Genomic DNA, 20176 nt, shown 5'->3' with positions numbered 1-20176 from the left:
TGCACCTCCCACAGCTCATAGCCACCTGCTGTGTGTGTGTCATGCACCCCTGGAGTGGGTTTGCTCATTGCATCCTGGCTGCAGTGCCGGGATATGGGGGCACGGCCACCCCATGTAACTGTGGACATCTGCCAACACTTCAAAGCTCTCAGAGGATGCCTTATATTGAGACCAAACTCAGGAAGGGGGCTGTGTAATTTCAGGGTATGCTATGATAGAACTTTCCAGAGCTGAGGAAACATCCAGGCTCTAGGGTGGAGAATATAGAACACCTGTATAACAAGAGGTCAGCAAGAAAGTGACATGTCCTCATGCAAAGTCTTCTGAGAAGTCACTGGAACTATGAGGAAACCCATCCTTCCCATTCCTACTTACCAGTTCTCACTCTCAGCTAGAGACCATCTTCAGCCCAGGGAGCGAAAATCTGAAATAATAATTTCAGACAATAAACTGCTCAGATGAAACACTGGAGTGACTTGAAACCCACCAGAGTGGCTGTAGAAACAAGGGACTTCACTTACACATTATAGAAGCAAATTAGGAGCCATTTATTCTAATCCAGCCCAGAGCCTAATAGGATTACGACCATGGCTTCCTAAATTCATTTTCTATGTTCTGATTCACCCAATTGCTTAACACCAGATTTGTTTTGCTTGTCTTATGACAACATTTGGGTTTTACTGTCTTTGACACCAGACTGCTCTTAGGTTGTGAGCCATGCTTTCCCCTGAAATGCCTATCAGCTGAGGAATTTCATCCCTCAAGAGACATGGCTCATATTAGGACCTGAATTAGGACCAAAGGATAAAGATCAACACAAGCATCAACACATCTGAGCCCTTCCAGTATCTTCTGTGAGTTGGTGCTGCACTGTGTTGCTAGGGTCTTGAGTGGAAGCTGGTCCCTTAGAGTGCTTGTCCCCTGGGTGCCGGGGCCCTGATGACTGGATAAAAGATATTAGGATGTCAATACCATCCTCAAATCAGCAAGGAACCCCCTGCCTCCTTTCTTTTTGCCTCCACTCTGTGGTTCCCTGCAAACCACAGACAACGTCTTTCAACCAACAGAAAAGTTTTCTGGCACTTGCAGTGAAATCTCAACACATGTACACATTTTAATGTTGGTGCTAAAACCTGGTGATTTAATACCCTATTTGAGCACCATATGTTTCACAAGCAACAGAGCCCTTCCTCCAAGCCTCTCCCTGGACTGTCATTGCCATTGCTGCAGTGTCAATGGACTGAGAAGTGACTGGTCCCTCCCAGGCAGCAGAGAAACTCAGCAGCCAGTTACACCTCACACCAGACACCTGCCTCTGAGCAGGGTGTCACTGTGGCTTTGAACACCCTGCATTTGTTTGGATTTGAAAATACAGGTTGGAGTGCTTCATATGAGACACACCAGCTGGCCAAATTGCATGAAGATAATCTAGTTCCTCACTACATAAAAGAAAGGTGGTTGTCACTCCATGTTTCACTGTTGGAATATGAAAAGAGGAGTCCTGTGCAGTGAAGAACACATGCTGACATTTGCACTGGCTCTACTTTGCACCTGGGCTTCAGTGTTTCTGCTCAGCTCCTCAGGGGCCTTTCCTGCAGGCTTTATTTTCTTTTTTTTTCTTTTTTTTCTTTTTTTTTTAATTTTTAATTACTTAGATGTTTCACAGCTCTGTTTGTTAGATGAAAGAATCTTGAATCATGAAAATTAATCCCTACATTTAAATATTTCCATGCTCAGTCCAGACAGCTCTATTATCAATTCCCTCAATTTCTCCATTCTATTCCATAGGTGAGGACAGTAAATCTTAATTTACAGGCAAGACAAAACCATCTTTTTATAACCCACTCCTTCCTTCTTTTCCTAGAGAAAGGAAGAAGCATCTTTTCAGCCTTCTTTTTCCTCCTTAGCATTCGCCCATTCCTCAGTGTCACAACACAGTTTCAGGATAGTGTGGCAGCCCATTTGTCACTTCTCTTTGAGGCATGATGTTCAGGGTAAGGTAGCAGGCTGGGTGCCATCAGAAAAAATTGCAATTGCATTCCCATGTTAGCACTGGTGGTGGAAAGTATGGCATAATCCTCAGATGTGGGGTTTTTTTTAATAAAAAATTAAACCTTTTAGGACCATTTGGACCCAAAATTTTAAAAGTTTTAGGTAAGTACTGTCCTTGTTAAAATGGCACATCCTGATAACAATCAATGAAGACTTACCCTATTTTTGAAATTCTTTACATAATCAACACAAATATAAATAATTTTATTCACAAAAAAATATTCACAAAAAAAGTATTTTTTTTCCTATACTTAATATATAAAGATCACTTTTGTATTCTTAAATCCAGGCATTCCCTACCAACCACTCTTATAAGCCACAAATAATGAACGTATTACCAGCGAACTGACAGGCACTACAATATATTTTCTGAGAGAATAAAAAAGGCAGAAAGAGAGAGCACAATTAGAAGAAAAGAAACCCTATAAAGCAGGCATATTAATCCTCTTCTTTTTCCTTCTTTTCCAAACCATGCTTTGCAAACAGTTCTGTCACAAAAGGGTGAAGAAGCTACATCTGTTTCCCACCCAACTATTCCTCTTCTTTTCCTTCTCTTACAAGAGAAAAGGTGCTGGAGAATTGCCCTTGCCCTCTCACCTTCTGAAAACCTCTTTCCACTCCTCAGAGCAGTGGTCAACAGCAGAAAAATTGAGACAGAGAGGAACAGCTCTGTGTCTCCACAGACTCTAGGGATCTGGATAGGGGCTGAAAAGCTGTTGTAGCTAAAGAGTAAACATATGTGAGAGCTTATTTGAATAAGCTTCACTTAGCATAGCCAAGTGCACATCCCTGTTCCTGAACATTTTGCTATTTTACTGTGCTTTTACTGCTGTTAATAGCCAATGCCACCAGGGTGACAGCAGAATATTGTGTGCATTTCAACCTGCACTGAAAGCCATCTAATTTAGCACTGGCTCAAGTGTGCTTCACAGCAAATAGCCCAAGTGCCAAGGAGATGTATTGACAGCCAAGCTAATTTTCTCTGTATCAAGCCTGTTTTGATAACTCAGCCCCTCAGGAGTTGGAAATTTTGAAGTGGTTCTTCTAACTGAATGGTCCTAACCAAAGGTAATTTCTCTCCTTCCTTGCCTAGGGTCCTGTGGATTTATTCTGTAACGGGAGAGTGGGTATATCCTCTCTTTGCTTTGTTCAGCCCCCCTGGGCTAGCAGCCTTTTTTGCCGGTAGCCTTGCTGTCATCGTCTCCTTCTACAACTTCGGAGAGTTCCTCAACCGTATGATATGGGGTCAGTCCAAGTTTTCTTCACTACTTCTATGCATATGAATAAAATACCCCTAAAATGAATTGCTGTGATTACCCAGGCAGGCAGGGAGAGGAAGAGGGCATGAGTGCCCTCATGAGGGGAAGGTGTTGGGATGGTGGCATTTGGGTGTCAGATTGTGATTGTTGGGTCCCATCCACATGCTAACAAATAGGGGACAAACTGGAGCAAGGGTCCCAACCCTGCCAGACAAAGGTTGGACCAGCTTCCTCTAATTTGGCTCAAGAAGCACCTCTTGCCAGCATAATAGCTGGATTTTGAATTTCTGCTCAAAGAAGGGTCCAGAGAAGCCACATGTCTTGGGCTAAAACTTTATACCTGCATCACATGTTGTTTGTCAGACCAGGGAATAGCAGTGTTTACTGCAAATTTACAGGAATGCAATAGTGTATCCAAGCAAAAGCACTGTGGCAGCAGCTCCTTGACTAAAACAGCACTTTGGAAAGTTTTACAAACTCTTGAGAATTTTTCCCTTCTGCTTTGCTAGGGGTATAACCAGCTGTGACCTAAAAAAATGAAAAGCAGCTTCCTTGGACATAATGGGCAGTTGGAGGGAAAAAAAATGTAGTTTAGGAAAGCATATTTAACAAGTGGAAGAAAGAGAGAACCGAGGAAGCACCTTTGGGGGTTTGGCATGGAATGCTATTACTATTATTATTGTTTCTGTCATTATTATTCCTTCTGGTTTCCTCTCTTTTTTCATTCAAGATTGAATTTTTGAGGATGAAATTGTTTCTGTCAGGAAAATGTGTGTATTTTATTTAGGACAAATGTGTGAACATTTGCAATTTCTTAAACTAGCTTCCTGATGAAAGAAAAAACACTGCAAAAACACCTCTGAAAATAAATAAGACAACGTCCCTCTGTTCTCAGGGAACATTTGATGCCTTATCCATTTTGTGAAGTCTCACATGCCTGTCAAGCCAAAGCAGTGTCTGTAGCTAGTCTCTCACTATCCGCACTCAGCTACCTAAAAGCAGCAGATTGGCTTTAGAATGCGCTGAATAACCAACTTCACCACTTGCTACCTTTGCAAACAAGATGCTTGCTCTACGTGTCCATGTTTGGAGATTTTGGCCACATTCTATTCTGCATAAACATAATACAAGATGAGAGTTGCTGGTAAATGAAAACAGATCTGCAGCCTTTCTGCACTAGCTCTGGTTTAAGAGGTGTCACATAAATAGTAAGTATTACTAATCAAAGATTGCACCATCACTACATAATGGCTTAAGTCTTTATATGAAATATCTGATACATCTATATATCAAATTTTTTTCATCACTGAGTCCATATTAGTAATTTCAGGTCTAGAATATGCCTTCTGCATAAGATGGAGATAATAAGAATTAAAACAATTTGATTTCCAAAGTGTTAAATGATTGGACAAAACGTTGTGCCAAGCAGAGATCAAATTAACTGCAAAAACTAGATGCATATTCAACAGCTGACTTAAGAAACCGGAGCAAGCACTCAACTTTACTGTGCACACAGAGAGGCTGAAAAGCACCCCAGTTGTGATAGCATGAATGTAACCTCAGAGTATGTATATAAACAATACACAATATTCTCCACTGATACCTCGTGTGCTCTTGGGATCCCTGGAGGCCTCATCTGTGCAGTGGGTCTGCCTCTCCATGCACAGTTGGTATTTTTCAAATGAGCCACAGAATCCTGCCCATAACAATCACATCGTGTTTTCATCCACACGCAAGACACTCTCCTTGAGCTAGAGTTCCCCATGCTGGTGCCAAGTGTTTTTCCTGATCCACTTCCCAGCTGCGTTCACCCAAGAGAAGAGCTGAACTTCCTTAAGCTGGTATCTATAATGAAGTCCCACTAAGTCTTGAAACATAGCCACAGGGAAGCTATTCCAAATAACAGTGTGCCAGAGTTTTAATATATTCCTGACTGAGACAATTTTTGGTTCAGCATTGCCAGAGAAAAAAGAGCTGCAAACTGAATGGAAACATGATTCCAACATACCTTTGTTCCCACAGCAAAAATGGCTCCATGTACTTTTTTCATCATACCCTTTACTGTCTCTCCTTCCCATCACAATATGGCAGAAGATGCAGTGGAAATGATCCTGCAGAAAACAAAACAAAACAAAACCCAAAAACCAACCCCCCATGTAAGGCAAAGCCATCAGTAGTGGTAGAGGACAGATCTCTTCATCTTTCCATACTCTCCACCCTGCCCACCTCCTCCCTCCCCCAAAAGACAAAGTACATGGAAGGGCACTTTTGATCTCTCTTTTGCTTCCTCCTCATTCCCCAAAGGCAGTTTGGGTTACAGGTTAATGCAGTTATCTACTAGGTTCCTATAGGCACATCTGAAAACACCTTGTCTAAGAACACCTGAAAGCCACCAAACAATTAGACCTGATACTGGTGGGATCCGACAAGGCGGAGTTCTCTGACTGGGCTGCTGCCACCAGGATTCTCCCCAAAGGAAAAAAATCTGGGGCTGTTGCTTCCTTTCATTTCTTTCCTACTGGAATGAAGAACAGTTGCCCAGATGTGTTTATTCAAAGGTGCAAGAAACGATTAACAAACAGCTCCACCAGAGTGGCAAGTCTGGCTCCCTTCTGGACTTAAATCCTGAGGCAGACCATAGGCTGCTAATGAAGCTTGTTCCACAGCACACCATGCTTCATATGGGCTCTTCCACACTCCCTTATAACCCCAGGCCATTATTTTTTCCTAAAACCAGCTACATAAATATTTACTCTTTTCCACACTTAAAGATTTATTTAGTTCCAATTTATTCCAAAGTCTATAGATGGCAGCTTCCAGCTTCAAGCAAGTGTTAAATCTACATCCTGTGCTTGACCGAAGAGATGCAGCATCCTTTCTGAGAGCTGGAAAATCTAGGCTGCAGAATAATACAACCTTTTTTTTCCTTTTCAGGATGCCAGACCCTTAATTCATTTTATTATTTATAGACAAACTGTTTCATACAGTATTGGAGGTTTTAAAAATGTATTATCTCTCATGTGCCTCTCCTCTCCCTCCCCTTGCACAGTTGGATTGGTGGTAACTAAGGCAACCCAGCTGCACAGCCTGAGAGGCACAGAAAATAGTACCAGTAATGACTTCTTTTTGTTTTAAATCCCAGAGTTTCTAGAGTACAAGACAATGTTGAGCAATAGAGAAACTCCAAAGAGGATAATTTGAAACAATGAGCTGATTCTTTTACTGCCATAAATTTACCTCAGCCAAGAACTTGGCTGCAGGGTCTGTGTACCAAAGATGAACCATGTCATAGTTTCTCCCCTTCCTGATGGGTGGAAAACATCACACAGGCAACTGACTTCATGTTTCTTCGACCAGTCAAACTAGAATCCTCAAAAATAATGTAAACCAGTGCTCGCTTGGGGTTTGCTCTTGTTGGGACAATCAGATCCTTGGGAGAAATTTGGAACAGAGCTCCCCATCAGACAAAGCAACCTTTCAAGTGAGGTCTCTTATCTAGAACCAGCATTTGAAGATGGAGCACTTTCTTTTTTCTGCCATCTAACACATCTGAAAAAAACCCCAAAATAACATTCATCATCTGCTTCATTTCAATACTCTGAAATGCAGCTGAAGAGGAGCTATAGCCAGCAACAGCTACTTGCTCCACCAGTGATTGAAAAGCTTCCTGAGGGACACCTGGCAAACCACTTACAAGATTTTGTGGGCCCAAGGCCTCCCCCAGAGAAATGCTTATCCCCAGGTGGTCCTTTGGGAAAGAAATGGGGCAGGAAAGGAGGCTGATTGTTGAAGCGTGCAGCAGCTCCAACAGACCCACCTGGATGCTTGCTGTCCTCCAGAAGGGAAAGCTTTGGCCAGCAGCTGGCTGAGGAACACTGTCAGGGGCAAAACAAAAATTAAGGTTATTATAATGCAAGGGATAAGGAAGAACAACAACATTAAGAACCATTGCTCTGAGGAAAAAGAGGGAAATTATGGTGGATTAATTTTCTCATGCTCAGTGCAGAGAAAGATGCACTCTTCCAGATCTTCTATGAGCTCTTAAATATCTCAGGAAGACATTGCTGAAGCCTATTTACCTAAGGCTGAAATAAAGTTAAACAACAATCTTCTCTTTAGCCTGTTTTTCCTTTTTTTTTTTTTTTTTTAAGTACTTTTGCATTCAATGCATTTTCCAGAATCATGTAACATGTTTTCACAACTGATTATTTTCCCTGAGTTTTATTTTTGTATTTATGGGCTTTTGAAACCAAGCTCCCTTAATACCCTGTAGCCTTGGGAAATCCAGCCTATGTGGCAGCTCACAAATCTGTGCAATATAAAGCAATACTATAATAAGATTGAATTCTTGATGCTGTCATTATTCCGAGCAGCTGTTTGAGATTGCAGAAACACGAATGGCAAATGAAGGGATGTGAAGGGCAACTGTGTGGAGTATGAAGCCATGCTACCGTTGTACTGGTACAGGCCTATCAACAGCAGTTTTTGACTGAATGTTAAAATGCTGATGTTCTGCCCGTAGTTATTACTCCAGACACAGGTTCCACCCTTTGTTATTACAGTATCCAGAAGGGATTTTTAAACTGAGATTCCTTTCCAGAGGATTTGTTGTATCACACCTTTAGAAATGAAGAATAAGAGTACAGAGCCTAACTATTCCTTTCAGTAATAATTAAAGGAATATCTATACTATTATATAGATATATATTTATCATATATAAATAATGTTTATATCCATAATTTCACTATATTGCTGATGTTGAACGGAACTCAGATTTTACTGGATCTAAATCCCAGAGTTTGCAAACTAAATATGGATATTTACTTTTGACTCATCCGTTCTTCCTAGTTGTACCAAAAACCTGTGATGGCACATTTATGTCCTTCTTATTTTGTCACTCCCCAAAGCTGTTTATCCCTCAGGCAGAGATGACTGACTGTGTAAAAGAAACCTGCACTATTTGTCACAGGTCCTACTTTTAGTGATATGTTTATCTGGTGATCCACTGGAGACAGACTGGATCAGAACCTCGCTCACAAACCAGGGATTACGAATTCATCACATGGAGGCCAGATATTAACAGGTGCTGGTAAACATGCTGGTCCTGGCCTGCCAGACAATTTTTTTTCTTTGTGGTTTGGGTTTTTTTTCCCTTACCCATAAATATTTGTTTGGTCAGTACACACCAATACAATACAGCAATTAGTGTTTCAGAGCCTCTGAGGTCTACGGACAAGGAAAGATCATTTAAAGGAGAGTTTCCTGTGAGTGAATGATCCTCGGAGGGGAAGAAGAGAGGCTGAGGTAATGTGTTAGAAAAGGTACCCATAAACAGTTGATTATTGCCACACTGGGTGCCCCACAGTAGCACAATAACTGGTGCTTCAGAAAGCTGTGGGATTTCAGTAGGTCCTGTGCTGTCCTGACCAGCCATGTGAGGATCCCCCAGATATCCGAAGTGCAGGGATTACTCATCTGCTGCCCTTCCAGACAAGCTTTACTTTTAAAGCTTTTCACATATTCTTACAACAAGCTAGGCTTGCTTGGTGACAGATACTTTCTCCCACTGGCAAAGCACAATTATTCTCAATGGGTGTGGCTCATGGCAGATTTCAAATAATTCCTCAGTCATTGAGTAATCTGTTACTTTCTGGGGACATCCCAGGCTCATTTGACTTCTGCAGCACTTTAGCATTAGCAGCTGGTCCAAGACATGCACTTGCAGTTTACTCCCACTCCCAAATGGGTAGAGTTCCCTGGGGATGTTGGGAGGCTGGGGCCAGTTTCACATCCTCCCCATGCCTGATGTGTGAAAGGACTTCTCTGTTGTGCCTTCCCCCTCACATCCCAATAATGTCTTCTCCTCTGTCTCCAAACAGGAGATTCAATAGTAATACTGGACCACAAGTGGAAAGGCAAGTGAACCCTCTTCTTGAAGCCAAGCAATCTCTCCATGAATGCTGAAGCCATGAAGTAGAGGAAAATAAATGCAGCTGTGATAAATCCTTTCTCCAAAGAATTGCAGATTCTGGTGAAGCCATTATGACATCAGACATATGGAAAACTGGTGGAAAATATGAAATGTTTGCCTCTTTCATGATAACTCTGCAACTGCTATGAATAAGAAAATTGTGTTCATCTGTTTACACAGATTTCTCATCTCTTGCACAACGTACGTGAGGATGTGTCCATGGTTAAAAGCTGTCACTGGTAAATGCACTCCCTCATGAGCCTCGCACCACTCTGTAAAAGACCTGTGAAAGCAAGCCAGCTCTTGTTTGGATTGCCCTTCATCAAGTCTGGAAAAAATTAAGAGGAGAGATAATTTTAACAGTGCTGTGACTTCCAAGCTAGCTAGATAACAAATTGGGCTAAGAAGCACTGTAATTAGAAATGTCTGCTCAGAAAGTTCACCATGAAGCCGAGTTCTTCTAATGAGAAACTTTCTGTAATATTAATATGCTTAATATCTCCCCTCCATTTTAACAGGAAATCTGAAAGCAACAGTTTCTTCCTTTTTCTTGGTTTCAGTTAATCTCGCAGCAAAAGTAACCTAATTATACTGACTGTATGATTGCTTTGACAGAAAGCATGTTAATTTAAAGCACTGTTTAACATAAAGCTGCCTGCCATATAATTATACTCCATTCACATGTTTACTAATTTTCCTCAATATAGTTGATTTCTGTTATTAGCCTCAACATTTTGTTAACATCCAAAACACTGGAGATCTGCTTTGCAAACTCCAATAAACATGCAAAACCGCGAGTAGCATAAGTGTTCCTTAATGGTCAATGTGAAAAAGAAAAATCTCTCTTATTATTCCTGCATTCAAAGAGGATTTGAAACTAGTTGCAGTATTTAAATGTCTAACTCCATCCTCATTGCCAAAGCCCCTCGCTTAGAGCTACTGTGCAACACAGTTCACCGGGCTGCTATTTTCACCTTTCAAATGCCGCTGGAGCTTAGCAAAAACGAAGCACATTGTAAGCTGCCTGTGAGCAATAAAAAGATAATGCGTATACATGAGATTGTTCTTCTCATGTGTTAAGCACCTGATAAAAATTCTAATCTGGGAAGTTAACATGCTAGGCCTAGACTGTAAACTAAGTGAACTCAATGAGAGACGTGCATGCATTCAATAATTCCCAGCCTATCTAGATAACTCACTCCAGCTAACTTTGCAAGGGGAATGTAAGCAATTACACATGCCCACACACAAACACATTCCTCCCTCCTTTTTTGTTGAAGCTGAAAGATGCTGGTCAAAGGAAATATATCAGAGAGACAGACAGAAGAAAAAACGTGAAGGGAATTAGGAAAGAAGAGAAAGTTATGGAAACTCCCTGTACAGGTTTGTTGGGTATTTTTGTCTCTACCTCTCTTCTTTTTAAATTGTTTTCTCTCTTACTGATACTCCAGTACAAACAGTTGAATTGTCAGAAACTCAAAACGAAGCCTGGGCCCCAGCACAGAGGGATAGGTCTTTCCACTTCCAACCAGAGGAGCCAAATGGCAGACCTCACCCTCAGCTCCTGCTCACACCAGGGGTACCTTTGGGATTTGATGTGATGACTGAGCTGTTGGACTACAGGGCTTTGAGGAGAATCATGTTTATTTCTTTGAAAAGGGCTCAGAAGAGACCCTTCTCTCAGCTATATCCTGTATGGAGAGAAGCTGGATTCCAGTCATGCACTCGAGGAAAGCAATGAGGAATGCCTGTCCCCAGAATACCGGGGGTCTTGGGTTTGCTTTGCTCCTTTCTCTCATGTCCACAAAGGCCCGAAAGGAGGAAAATGTCATTGCTCACAAACCAACATTTTCCCAGTGGCTTTTCAAAAGGCTTTACTGAGACACCCTGGATAAGGATCTGGCCTTGACGACATTTACACCAGATTTCTCTTTCCAGTCCATCAGTCTCTCTCACTTCATTTTAAGTATGCAAAGTCAGTCAGAACTGTTTATTTATAGCTGTCGATGTTCACGGCTGTATAAATTAGCTGTTATTACTGAATGAGGTGCCCGCCCACTCACCCAGAGCAGCTGCACAGGAGCCCTTTCATGCTGCTCCACAGAACACAGCCCCAACGGGGAGGGAAACTACGCTGTTCCAGGCAGACGAAGGGACCACGGCTCAAACCCCTGGGCGAAAAAACAGCAATTAATTTTTTTCCATAGTGCAATCTGCAGCATGATAACCACAATTACCTAATACTGTTTAGACCTGCCACTTGCATTTGGCAGAGAGAGAAAATGAAGGATTAAATTCACCAGAGGAAAAAAAAACTACCCAGACTAGAACCTACCCCTGGACTTTCATTCTATAAGATGAAGCGATATTTGTTTAGAGGGGGTGAGGAGGAAGGCACAGTGGGGAGGATGGAAATGCAAAACTGGTTATTATTTGAGGCAGAGCACCGTCAGAAAATAAGGACCCATCCCATACAGACACACTGAGCTGTTTCCAGCAGAAACAGCTGGAAAGCAATATCCACCACCATGAGGAGCTTTCATCTTAACTCACACCTTTGTAACAGTTTACTTCCACAAAAAGCATAGGCAAGTGCTAATTTATTCCCTCCCCAGTTTCCCACACAAATTTCTTGGTTTGGGTCTCTGCCAAAGCTTCAGGGTCACAATGTGACCTCAACAACATAATTTAAGATTGTTCCAAGCCTTCAGTGGAACCAGTGAGGATTTACTTTGATGGATATGCAGCCAAGATCTGGCATGCAGAAAATATGCATTTACATTCTACCAAAGTGTCTAAAATAGTTGCCCAGGGACGCTGAAATTCAATTTGAGACCTTGTATTCACTTGGCAGAGCACATAATTAAATATTTTGTGCCACAAAATTAACCAGAGTCTCAGGGGTATGGGTAAGAGAAGGCTTAGAATCAACCATGAGAGTCAAACTAAGACCCACTTCCCAGGCAAGTTATTCAGTAAATATTGTGAAAAAAAAAATCATTGCAGTCATATATGGGTTCATAATAATTTTTGTTAGTATTTAATCTTGCTGATTATCTGTAGTAAACTCTTACCTCAGGGGAAGAGGTTATTGGCAGTGTGGATTCATATAAATAACCCCAGTATCAAGAATGACTCTTGAACTAAAGCTCCTGCTCACAGCTAAAAACTGTTTGTCCTTGAATTAACCATTTGGAAAGAAGCATCAGTGTTGGGGAAGGTAAAAATCAAATACAATTACAATAGGCCAGACATCAGAACAAGTGGTCAAAAGCCCCAAAGCAGAATTTTTGCCTTTTAAGGTCTCCAGAGACCCTACACTGCAAGGAGTTCAATGTTCCTGAAAAGCAAACCAAATTCCCTTAGTGTTTGATGTCAGTAGCCTTCAGTTTAGATTCCAGACTCTGGTGAGTCTAAAAACAAGAGTTTGAGTTAAACCTTTAGGATATGGCCCAATAAGAGTTCTGAGCTATAAAATTTAATGGTAATACTTGGTGTTTCAAATGTCACTTTCTATCAAATGCTCTCAAAACATTTAAGCAAAGCTTCAAATTCCTTTCCCCTTGAGAGGGTAATTTCCCTCACTACCTGGAAAACAGTGCATATATAAGAGAATAATGCTTTATTTTACACCCAAGACAAGCAGAATTACCTCCTCCTCCAAGTATGCAGCAAAATATGGTTTCACTGTTGGTATGGACTACATTCCTTAGGGAGAGGAGTAGGAAACCAATACATGCCAAACAAGACTGCTTTTTGAGATGTTAAATCGAGTTTTTTCATGTGGAAACCCCCAGTGAGTGTGCCCAAGCATCAGTGCCCAAGTGGGAAATGAGTGTATAAAAGGAGCTCCATGGTTAAGCATTTCTTTCCATCAGAAATGCTTCCATCAGACAGAGAGAAGCACAATCGTGGAAGTGTGCTTCAGAAGGGGAAGAACCACAATTTCAATCATAGAGTCATTAAGGCTGGAAAAGACCTCGAAGATCATTGAATTCAAGCATTAACCCAGCACTGCCAAGCCCACTACTAAACCCTGCCCCAAAATGTCACATCCACACGTCTTTTCCACTTCCAGGGACGGTGGTTCCAGAACTTCTGTGGGCGTCCCGTTCGACGACCCTTGTCGAGCCTGACGACCCCCAGCCCTCAGCGTCCCTGCGGCCCCGCGGGGCTCAGAAGCGGCCACAGGACCGGAGGTGTGGCCGAGGACCCGCTGCACTCAGCACCGCAGCGGGAACGCCGCTACCGCCGTGCTCTCCGGAGCCAGAGCCAGCGCGGCAGAGCCCGGCGGCTCCGTTCCGGCGAAGGTGCCGGCGCTGCGGCCGCTCCGTGCGGGGCAATTCCCGCAGGGAAGCGCGGCAGGGCGGGAGCGCGGCCCCGCTCCCGAGGCGCCACAGCGCCCCCTGCCGGCGCACGGCTCCCCCGCCCGCCCTCAGCCCTCAGGAGCAAGGGCGGGAGCGGGAGGGCCCGGGGCGACTCCCGGCCCGGCTCTGCCGGCCCCCAGCGCCGGGAACGGCCCTTTCCCACCCCGGAAAGCTGCCACATCCTCCCCAAAGAAGGTCCTTGCAGCGTCATGGGCGTTGGTGGGCGATTTCAGCTTTGCCGATGGCGTTCCGGGGTGCAGCAGCCGGGGGTCGCCTCATCGTTCTAAAAGGCGATAATTAATAATTAGTTACGAGGCGAGCCTGGTGGGTTCCCAAAGATGCACCAGCGTTTACCTCTCAAGCACGGGGGCAGTTCTTTGGCACAGGTGCTCCTGCCCTCGCACATCTGTGAGCCCAAAGCAGCCCCAGCCCAGGGCGAGCCCCCGCCGTGTCCCACTGCGGCGAATCACAGCCAGCCGACACCACCTTATTGAGCCAGAATCACAGCAAGAGTGATTTGAATTATCACAAATAAAAGGTCGTTTTGGTCAACACATGTAACAATTACGTGCAAGATAAGTTAACGTATGTGCAGAAGTTAATAGAGCGCATTATTTTTATCCCTAGGTTTAGGTTTGTGGATGTTCTGCACTTTTTTTTTCTTTTTTCGCCCCTCTTTACCACCCTCCGTTTTTTGTACTTTTTGTTTTTTTGTTTTTTTTTGGTTTTTTTTTGTTTTTTGTTTTTTTTTTTTTTAAAGAGATGTTGCCAAATGTTTTTGAATCACACATACTCCAAAATGCCTCGCAATCATTTGTGGAACATCCCCCGGGCTCTAAACCCTTATATCACTAACGCAGCCTCCTTGTTGCTAGCTTGCCAAACAATAGCCATTGTTCCTGAAGGGTCTAGCCAAAAACAATATGATGTGCAACTGCCTTCCCACTGTTGTCTTTGCAAAACTACTTAAAAGTTCCAGAGATGCCTTTACGGATGGTGTACAGCACAAATAAACCCGAAAGGAGCAGAACAATTTGAAAAGCTTGTAGGAACATTGGAAGTGGGTGGAGTAGAAAAAAGAAAGTTGCAGGGGATGGAAGAGAGAAAAACATTGTGAGAAAGTGTTTATATTAAATGATAGTGAAGTGTTTAGTTTTAGTTTAGTTTAGTTTAGTTTAGTTTAGTTTAGTTCTTTCATGTTGCAGAAGTGAAACCACAAATAATTGAGTGCTCATATCACTACAGCTTGCATATAGTTAGTGAGTTTGGTGGTTGTGCAATTGCACCTAAAACGATGCTTTTATGCAGTTCTGATTTTGGAAAGAATCACTTTGAATGAGGATTTGGGAGGGAATATGAAATGTCTACCCTTCCTGGTTGGAGAGATACATTATCTGAAGAAGAAGTATCTGGAAATTATAGGGATCACAGACCCGCAGCTAGATATATATATATAGCCTGTAGCTTATGGGCAGCCTGGTCTGTATTGAATTTAAAACTTAAGCATTGAGGTGGGGGAAAAAAAGAAAAAAAAAATTGAGTTATTTTGAACTGCCATCCTAAAAATTGAATTTATTTCTTACGTGTAGTTCATTAAATAACAGTGAAGGATCAGCTTAGCTTTTCTGCTATTAGTAGTCCAGGCCACAAAAGAGGCTTTTTCATGAACCAGTGGACCTTCATACTGTTGTTCTCTGTGTTGCACGTCTCTGAATATAAAGATCATTCATCTTCCATCAGCGGTACATTTATCGATAAAGAAAGCCCTGCAAGGCAGGTCAAATCCACATGTACACTGTGTGACGTGTGAAAATTGACTTTCAAGTTTTCCTTTGCATTTCTACTTCTAATCATCGATCTACTTAGTCATCCTAAGTCCTAGACTCTGATACAAATTCAGAGCAGAACTTAGACCAAAGTCCTGAATCAGAGGTGCAGAAAAAACTTGAGGAAGTGAAAAAAAGTCATCACAATTACTTCAGAGAAAAGCTAATTTAAAAGAAAAGCAACCAACATTCTGGCAAATACCAAAGCTGATATTTCTACATTATGTAACTCAATTATGAGGTATTTACTAATCACATCGTATTTACTGTTAACAAATTGTTGCAAGTGCCTGCTACAATGGGCCTCTGTTTAGCCATTGCTGGCTATCTGACAGAAGATCCGCGGTGTTAGAAGGTCACAGAAAAGTAGTAGAGAAACACTGTGAGGGAGGAAAAAGGGAAGGGAAAAACTCCCAAACCCCAGCTATACAGCAAGACGAGACTGTGGGAGAATCTCAGCCGTGCTCTGTAAGTATAGCCATCCCTTACAAGGAAGAAAATCATTACCAAAGTAAAGCACAGCTTTGTGGGCAAAGCCTGTGCCACTCAGATGTTTCCCCAGCGTGTGTCCCTGGTGACGTGTCCGTGTGCTCATCGTGGAAGCATGTTCCACTCAATGTACAGCTGCAGCGCCTTCCTCCCCGGGGGACACGGCATCTCTACGTCCAGAGAAACAACACGTGGGCCCAGGTCTGACCCCCCGGCCTCCACATGCTGCAAGCTGCTTCCAGAGCTGAGGGAAAGGAAATGACCCGGAGGAAACACTGCAGGACATCATTCCATGAGTGCACTCTTGTGGTCAGCTGGGGAAAAGACCCCGAATCAACAAACGAAAGTCATGACAGAAATTAGGTTGATCTCGTCGTTACACTGACAGAAAAAAAAGCCTTTCCTTTTCGTGGTTGTGGTGCCTTTTAGGAGTTTCTGGTTTGTTTTGCTAAATTGCTGGGGTTTGGAATTTCCCCGTTTATCAGAGCCCTCCCAAAGCGCTCCTACGCTCTCTGTCTGTGCATGTGAATGCCGTCTCCTATTGCCCAATGAGAAAGGCATTTTTAACTAATTGATAAGACAGAATTTTCCCATACAGTCACTATCAGGCAATCAGAGAACTGCGTGTCATGTTAGAAATGAAAAAATGTGCTCTAACTTGGACTAGCCCTCCAGTTCCTCCCCCTTCCTCATCCCAGGGTCAGAAACAGATAGAGAAACATCTCTCAGTCTGCAGCACTCACATTCCCGAAGCAAATGCCAGATGCAGTCCTGTGCCCTGGGTTTGCTCCAATTGCCCACCTACATTAACTGTTGGGGAATTTCAAGGAAGCAGGAAAAACAGCAGCTGAAGGAATGAAAAAACAGCCAGTGTGTCCAACATCAGCAGCAAGCGCACAAAGTCTGTGTGCTGCATCTTACTTGCGTGTTGCCCCATATGCTTTGAGGAGCAATCAGTAAATCCTGATTTTCCTCATACAGACTGAAAATATCTGAGACCTGAGCTTGTAATGAAAACCATGGGGTTTGTACAGGAGGGTTTTCCTATGGGAATGAGGCAAGGGGCAAAGTGGACTTCCCTTTTTTGCTAACATTCCATCCTATAAAATACCTAAAGTGTCCAAAGCATTGAAGAGGAGATTTAGGTTTGGGCTAAGAAATATGGTCACAGAATAATTTCATAATTAGTGGAGGGGTTCTTTCATTTGACTCCAGCTGCAGTGAGCTTTCATTTCTCCTTGTTGTCGGGAGCAGCCAGGGCTTTCCAAGGGCTGGCAGCATGAGGCAGCAAGTCATATCTGTCAACAAGGTACTGTGTGGGCCAGCTTAAAAACCTCTCTTCCTGCCATTGTTATCCTTGAAGCCCTGGAATTTCATCCAAATGGATTTGACCCCTTGCTAAACAGCCTGTGCATGCTTCCCTGATTAGGGTATTCCTGTTAGATGAAAAGAAGGAGGGGGTGGAAGTGGAAGAAGAGGGGCTTTCTCCACCCCTGCCCAAGCAACACGAGCATCTTGCTGCACAATGGACTCCAGGATGGGCACGTGGCTTTGAGGAAAACCAGCTGGTCCATTGTCCAGTGGGGGAGCAGGAGGTCTGCCCCACAAAGAGGGTCTGCAGGGCTGTGCCCCACAAGCAACGACTGCTATAGGGGAGAGAAAAGAACTCAAAGGATACAGTTCTTCACCCAGCTTGCATTTGCTTGTGGAAGAAATTTGTTGGTGTCATTTTGACCCAAGCTTTAGGAAAAGTCTTTTATTATGGCAAACGCAAGCCTGGAATGCATTGTCCTTTCCCATGGTGCAGTTCTCAGTCTGCCTCAATGCTTTGCCATGCTTGCAGATAGTTCTCAAACCTCTCCATCTGTTTTCCCCCTCATTTTTGTACCAGCCCTGCTAAATTCCCTGTACCTTACTAGATGATCTCAAAATTTCATACAACTCAGAATAATCAGCTATTAGTATTACCATCTGCTTCCAGCTCTCCCACTTTGTTTTTCTCCATTTTATTTCCCCAACCTTCCGACAAAAGAAATTCATAATTTCTTCCATGACATGGCTGCTGATATCCAAGAACAAGCCATGGCTGCCACTTCAGCTCTATCACTCAGCATATTCCTCTGCCCATATATAAAGGTGTTCAAATAATCAAACTGGATTTCCCAGAAATACATGAATACTTAAAGCAAAAACTACCTTCAAAACACCTGAAATTTAGAAGTCTTTATAGAACATTACAGACTTAATCAGAAGAGGATCTGGGTCTTCTCACTTCTGGCACAAGACTTCATTCCCTTTGTCTTCACTGGGCTTTGGATCAATGCATACAAAAAATATTTCCACTGGGCTTTAACTTTGGCCATTCACCCAGCTCCGCACTCCTGTGCTGCCATGTGCTGTTATTGTGGTTCTAATTAACAAAGGTTACACTGCGATATCTATTGTTTCAGCAAAGTTTTGGCCACAAAGTTCACATGATCATACTGAGCTGAAAATAGAGGTTATCAAACAATCGAGCTAAGCACATTACTTGCAATTACAGCCACTTATTTGTTTTATGCCCATGCACTCACCTTCTTGTCCTGCCTTCCCATCTCCCCAGCTGTACTGCCTGCATACCAGCTGGAGCAGTGCTGCAGCTTTGCTGTGAGTAGTGACCCTGCATTATGTCAGCAGCTGAATTAAATCCCACTGCTGTACCCATCTAAAGTGACATTGTGACAGGGATGACATAGGTGTGCCTTAGCAGCCGCATGGCAGTAAATAATATTATGGCAAAGACCACTGGAAAGGACAAAGCACAGCTGAGCTGAGTTAAACCTCAATCCAGGCTGCTCATAGCCAGTGGATACAAATGATGATTGAATGAGAGACTGAGTTCTCCCTGTGCCAAAACAACAATGAGAGATAAAAAGGGATTTAGACACAGCCAGAATCCAAAGAAACAAGCATCGCACATGCACACAATCAGGTATTTTGAAACAAAAGTGCACACAGAAGATTGAAATTGTGGAACAAACTCTGTTCTTAGCGCCACTGTCAGTAGTTGTGTAAACTACATCAGAGCTTTGGCCCCTGCAATTCAATAGAACTTTCATCTTCTGATCAAAAGGCTTATGCCTGGTAAATTGCATAAAGTGATCTCTCTATATGGCTGTTTTCTTATATACATTTCAACCATCTTAGACTGTGTTGTTGAATGAGACCATTTTACTTTTATATTCAGCCTGTCATGTTTTTGTTTCTAAGGAGCTAGCATGAGGAATGCTTGGATCACAAAGATGAATGCTGATATTCAAAATTTGCATAATGTTAGCTTAAAATAGCTTATTAATCAAAGTAGTCCAATACCTGGAAGCTTTTCTATGGACAGTGTTACCTGTTTAAGCCCTGCTTGGTTCAGTTTAATTGTGTCTCTTAGAGATTCAAGTCACTGATAAGTGTGGTCTGCCACCATACTTTGCTTTTCATTGACTTTAAATGCCATGCTGAAAAACTGTGACATTAAGAGTGCTTCAGCATGGGGTTCTTTTTGTTTGTATTCTGCCCAGAGACCCCTTAAGCCCTATGCTGTTCTCAGAAGCAAAATGATGTCTAGAATCTCTTTTTCTGCCTTTTGTGCTCTGTTTATGAAAAATCAGATTTCCTTATAACTAAGTGACACTAGAACAGTGGACTCCAAACCAAGATGCCACCCTTATTCAGGGAAGTAAAATTAAGGGCTTGCAACATGACTATTGCACTCCATAGTAACAATCTGGTACTACAGCTTCTTCCCAGAGACCACCTTTTTTTTCTTTAATTTCTCCCACTAGCTTATTCCTCAACAGGTTCTCCTTATAGAGGAGACTTATATAGCTTCTCTTGAGCTCTCTAGCTTGAGAGAAAAGGTTGCCAGCTATCCCCAAATCTAGCAGTGGTCCCTTCCACCAAAACTTGTTTAAAGCAAGGGTTATTTTTGGGGCACACAGGTCTGCTGTTAGCTGAATACTTTTTGCCTGTCATGGAGTGGTTACCTCCTTTTTCATAAATGCAACCACAGAAAAATTGCATTCAGTTTAATTACATGATAAGATTTATCCTTTTCTCAAGAATTAAAGTTGTTTCAAATATGGTGATGAAAACAAACTTTTCTGGATCTTGGAGCAAATGAAACCAAGTCCTCGAAGACAGCTATTCTTGGAATACCCCAAAATGAACATTAAGGGAAC

The 20176-nt window shown here is 42.7% G+C and overlaps 2 protein-coding genes across 14 annotated transcripts in view; one reads left to right on the top strand and one right to left on the bottom strand.

Annotated features, from left to right (window-relative positions):
• The window catches only part of ADTRP (androgen dependent TFPI regulating protein), a 30160-nt gene extending 20082 nt beyond the window's left edge, over positions 1 to 10078 (top strand). The window contains exons 5-6 of the mRNA XM_023919728.2: positions 3146 to 3297; positions 9192 to 10078. Of these exons, the coding sequence (XP_023775496.2) occupies positions 3146 to 3297; positions 9192 to 9235 (196 nt within the window). The 3' untranslated portion in view covers positions 9236 to 10078. The remainder of the gene's footprint in view (positions 1 to 3145; positions 3298 to 9191) is intronic.
• The window catches only part of LOC111923796 (uncharacterized), a 108286-nt gene extending 89478 nt beyond the window's left edge, over positions 1 to 18808 (bottom strand). For 7 of the 13 annotated variants that reach the window (XM_086902158.1, XM_086902147.1, XM_086902125.1 and 4 more), the window contains exons 1-5: positions 11347 to 13726; positions 9489 to 9611; positions 7129 to 7186; positions 5320 to 5422; positions 376 to 424 (exon numbers count right to left, since the gene is read on the bottom strand). In XM_086902158.1, the coding sequence (XP_086758284.1) occupies positions 405 to 424; positions 5320 to 5422; positions 7129 to 7186; positions 9489 to 9611; positions 11347 to 11375 (333 nt within the window). In that variant the 5' untranslated portion in view covers positions 11376 to 13726 and the 3' untranslated portion in view covers positions 376 to 404. Of the gene's footprint in view, positions 1 to 375; positions 425 to 5319; positions 5423 to 7128; positions 7187 to 9488; positions 9612 to 11346; positions 13727 to 13813; positions 13934 to 14004; positions 14137 to 15983; positions 16346 to 18538 lie in introns of those variants that run through there. The other 6 variants (XM_086902202.1, XM_086902116.1, XM_086902217.1 and 3 more) reach the window with 6 other exon arrangements.
• Positions 18809 to 20176: the final 1368 nt, after the last annotated feature.

Source organism: Cyanistes caeruleus, chromosome 1, assembly GCF_971803275.1.
Source record: "Cyanistes caeruleus chromosome 1, bCyaCae1.hap1.1, whole genome shotgun sequence".
Classification (NCBI taxonomy): Eukaryota; Metazoa; Chordata; class Aves; order Passeriformes; family Paridae; genus Cyanistes; species Cyanistes caeruleus.
Note: the sequence above shows the minus strand (reverse complement) of the source record. Positions and strands in the feature narration are given on the sequence as shown.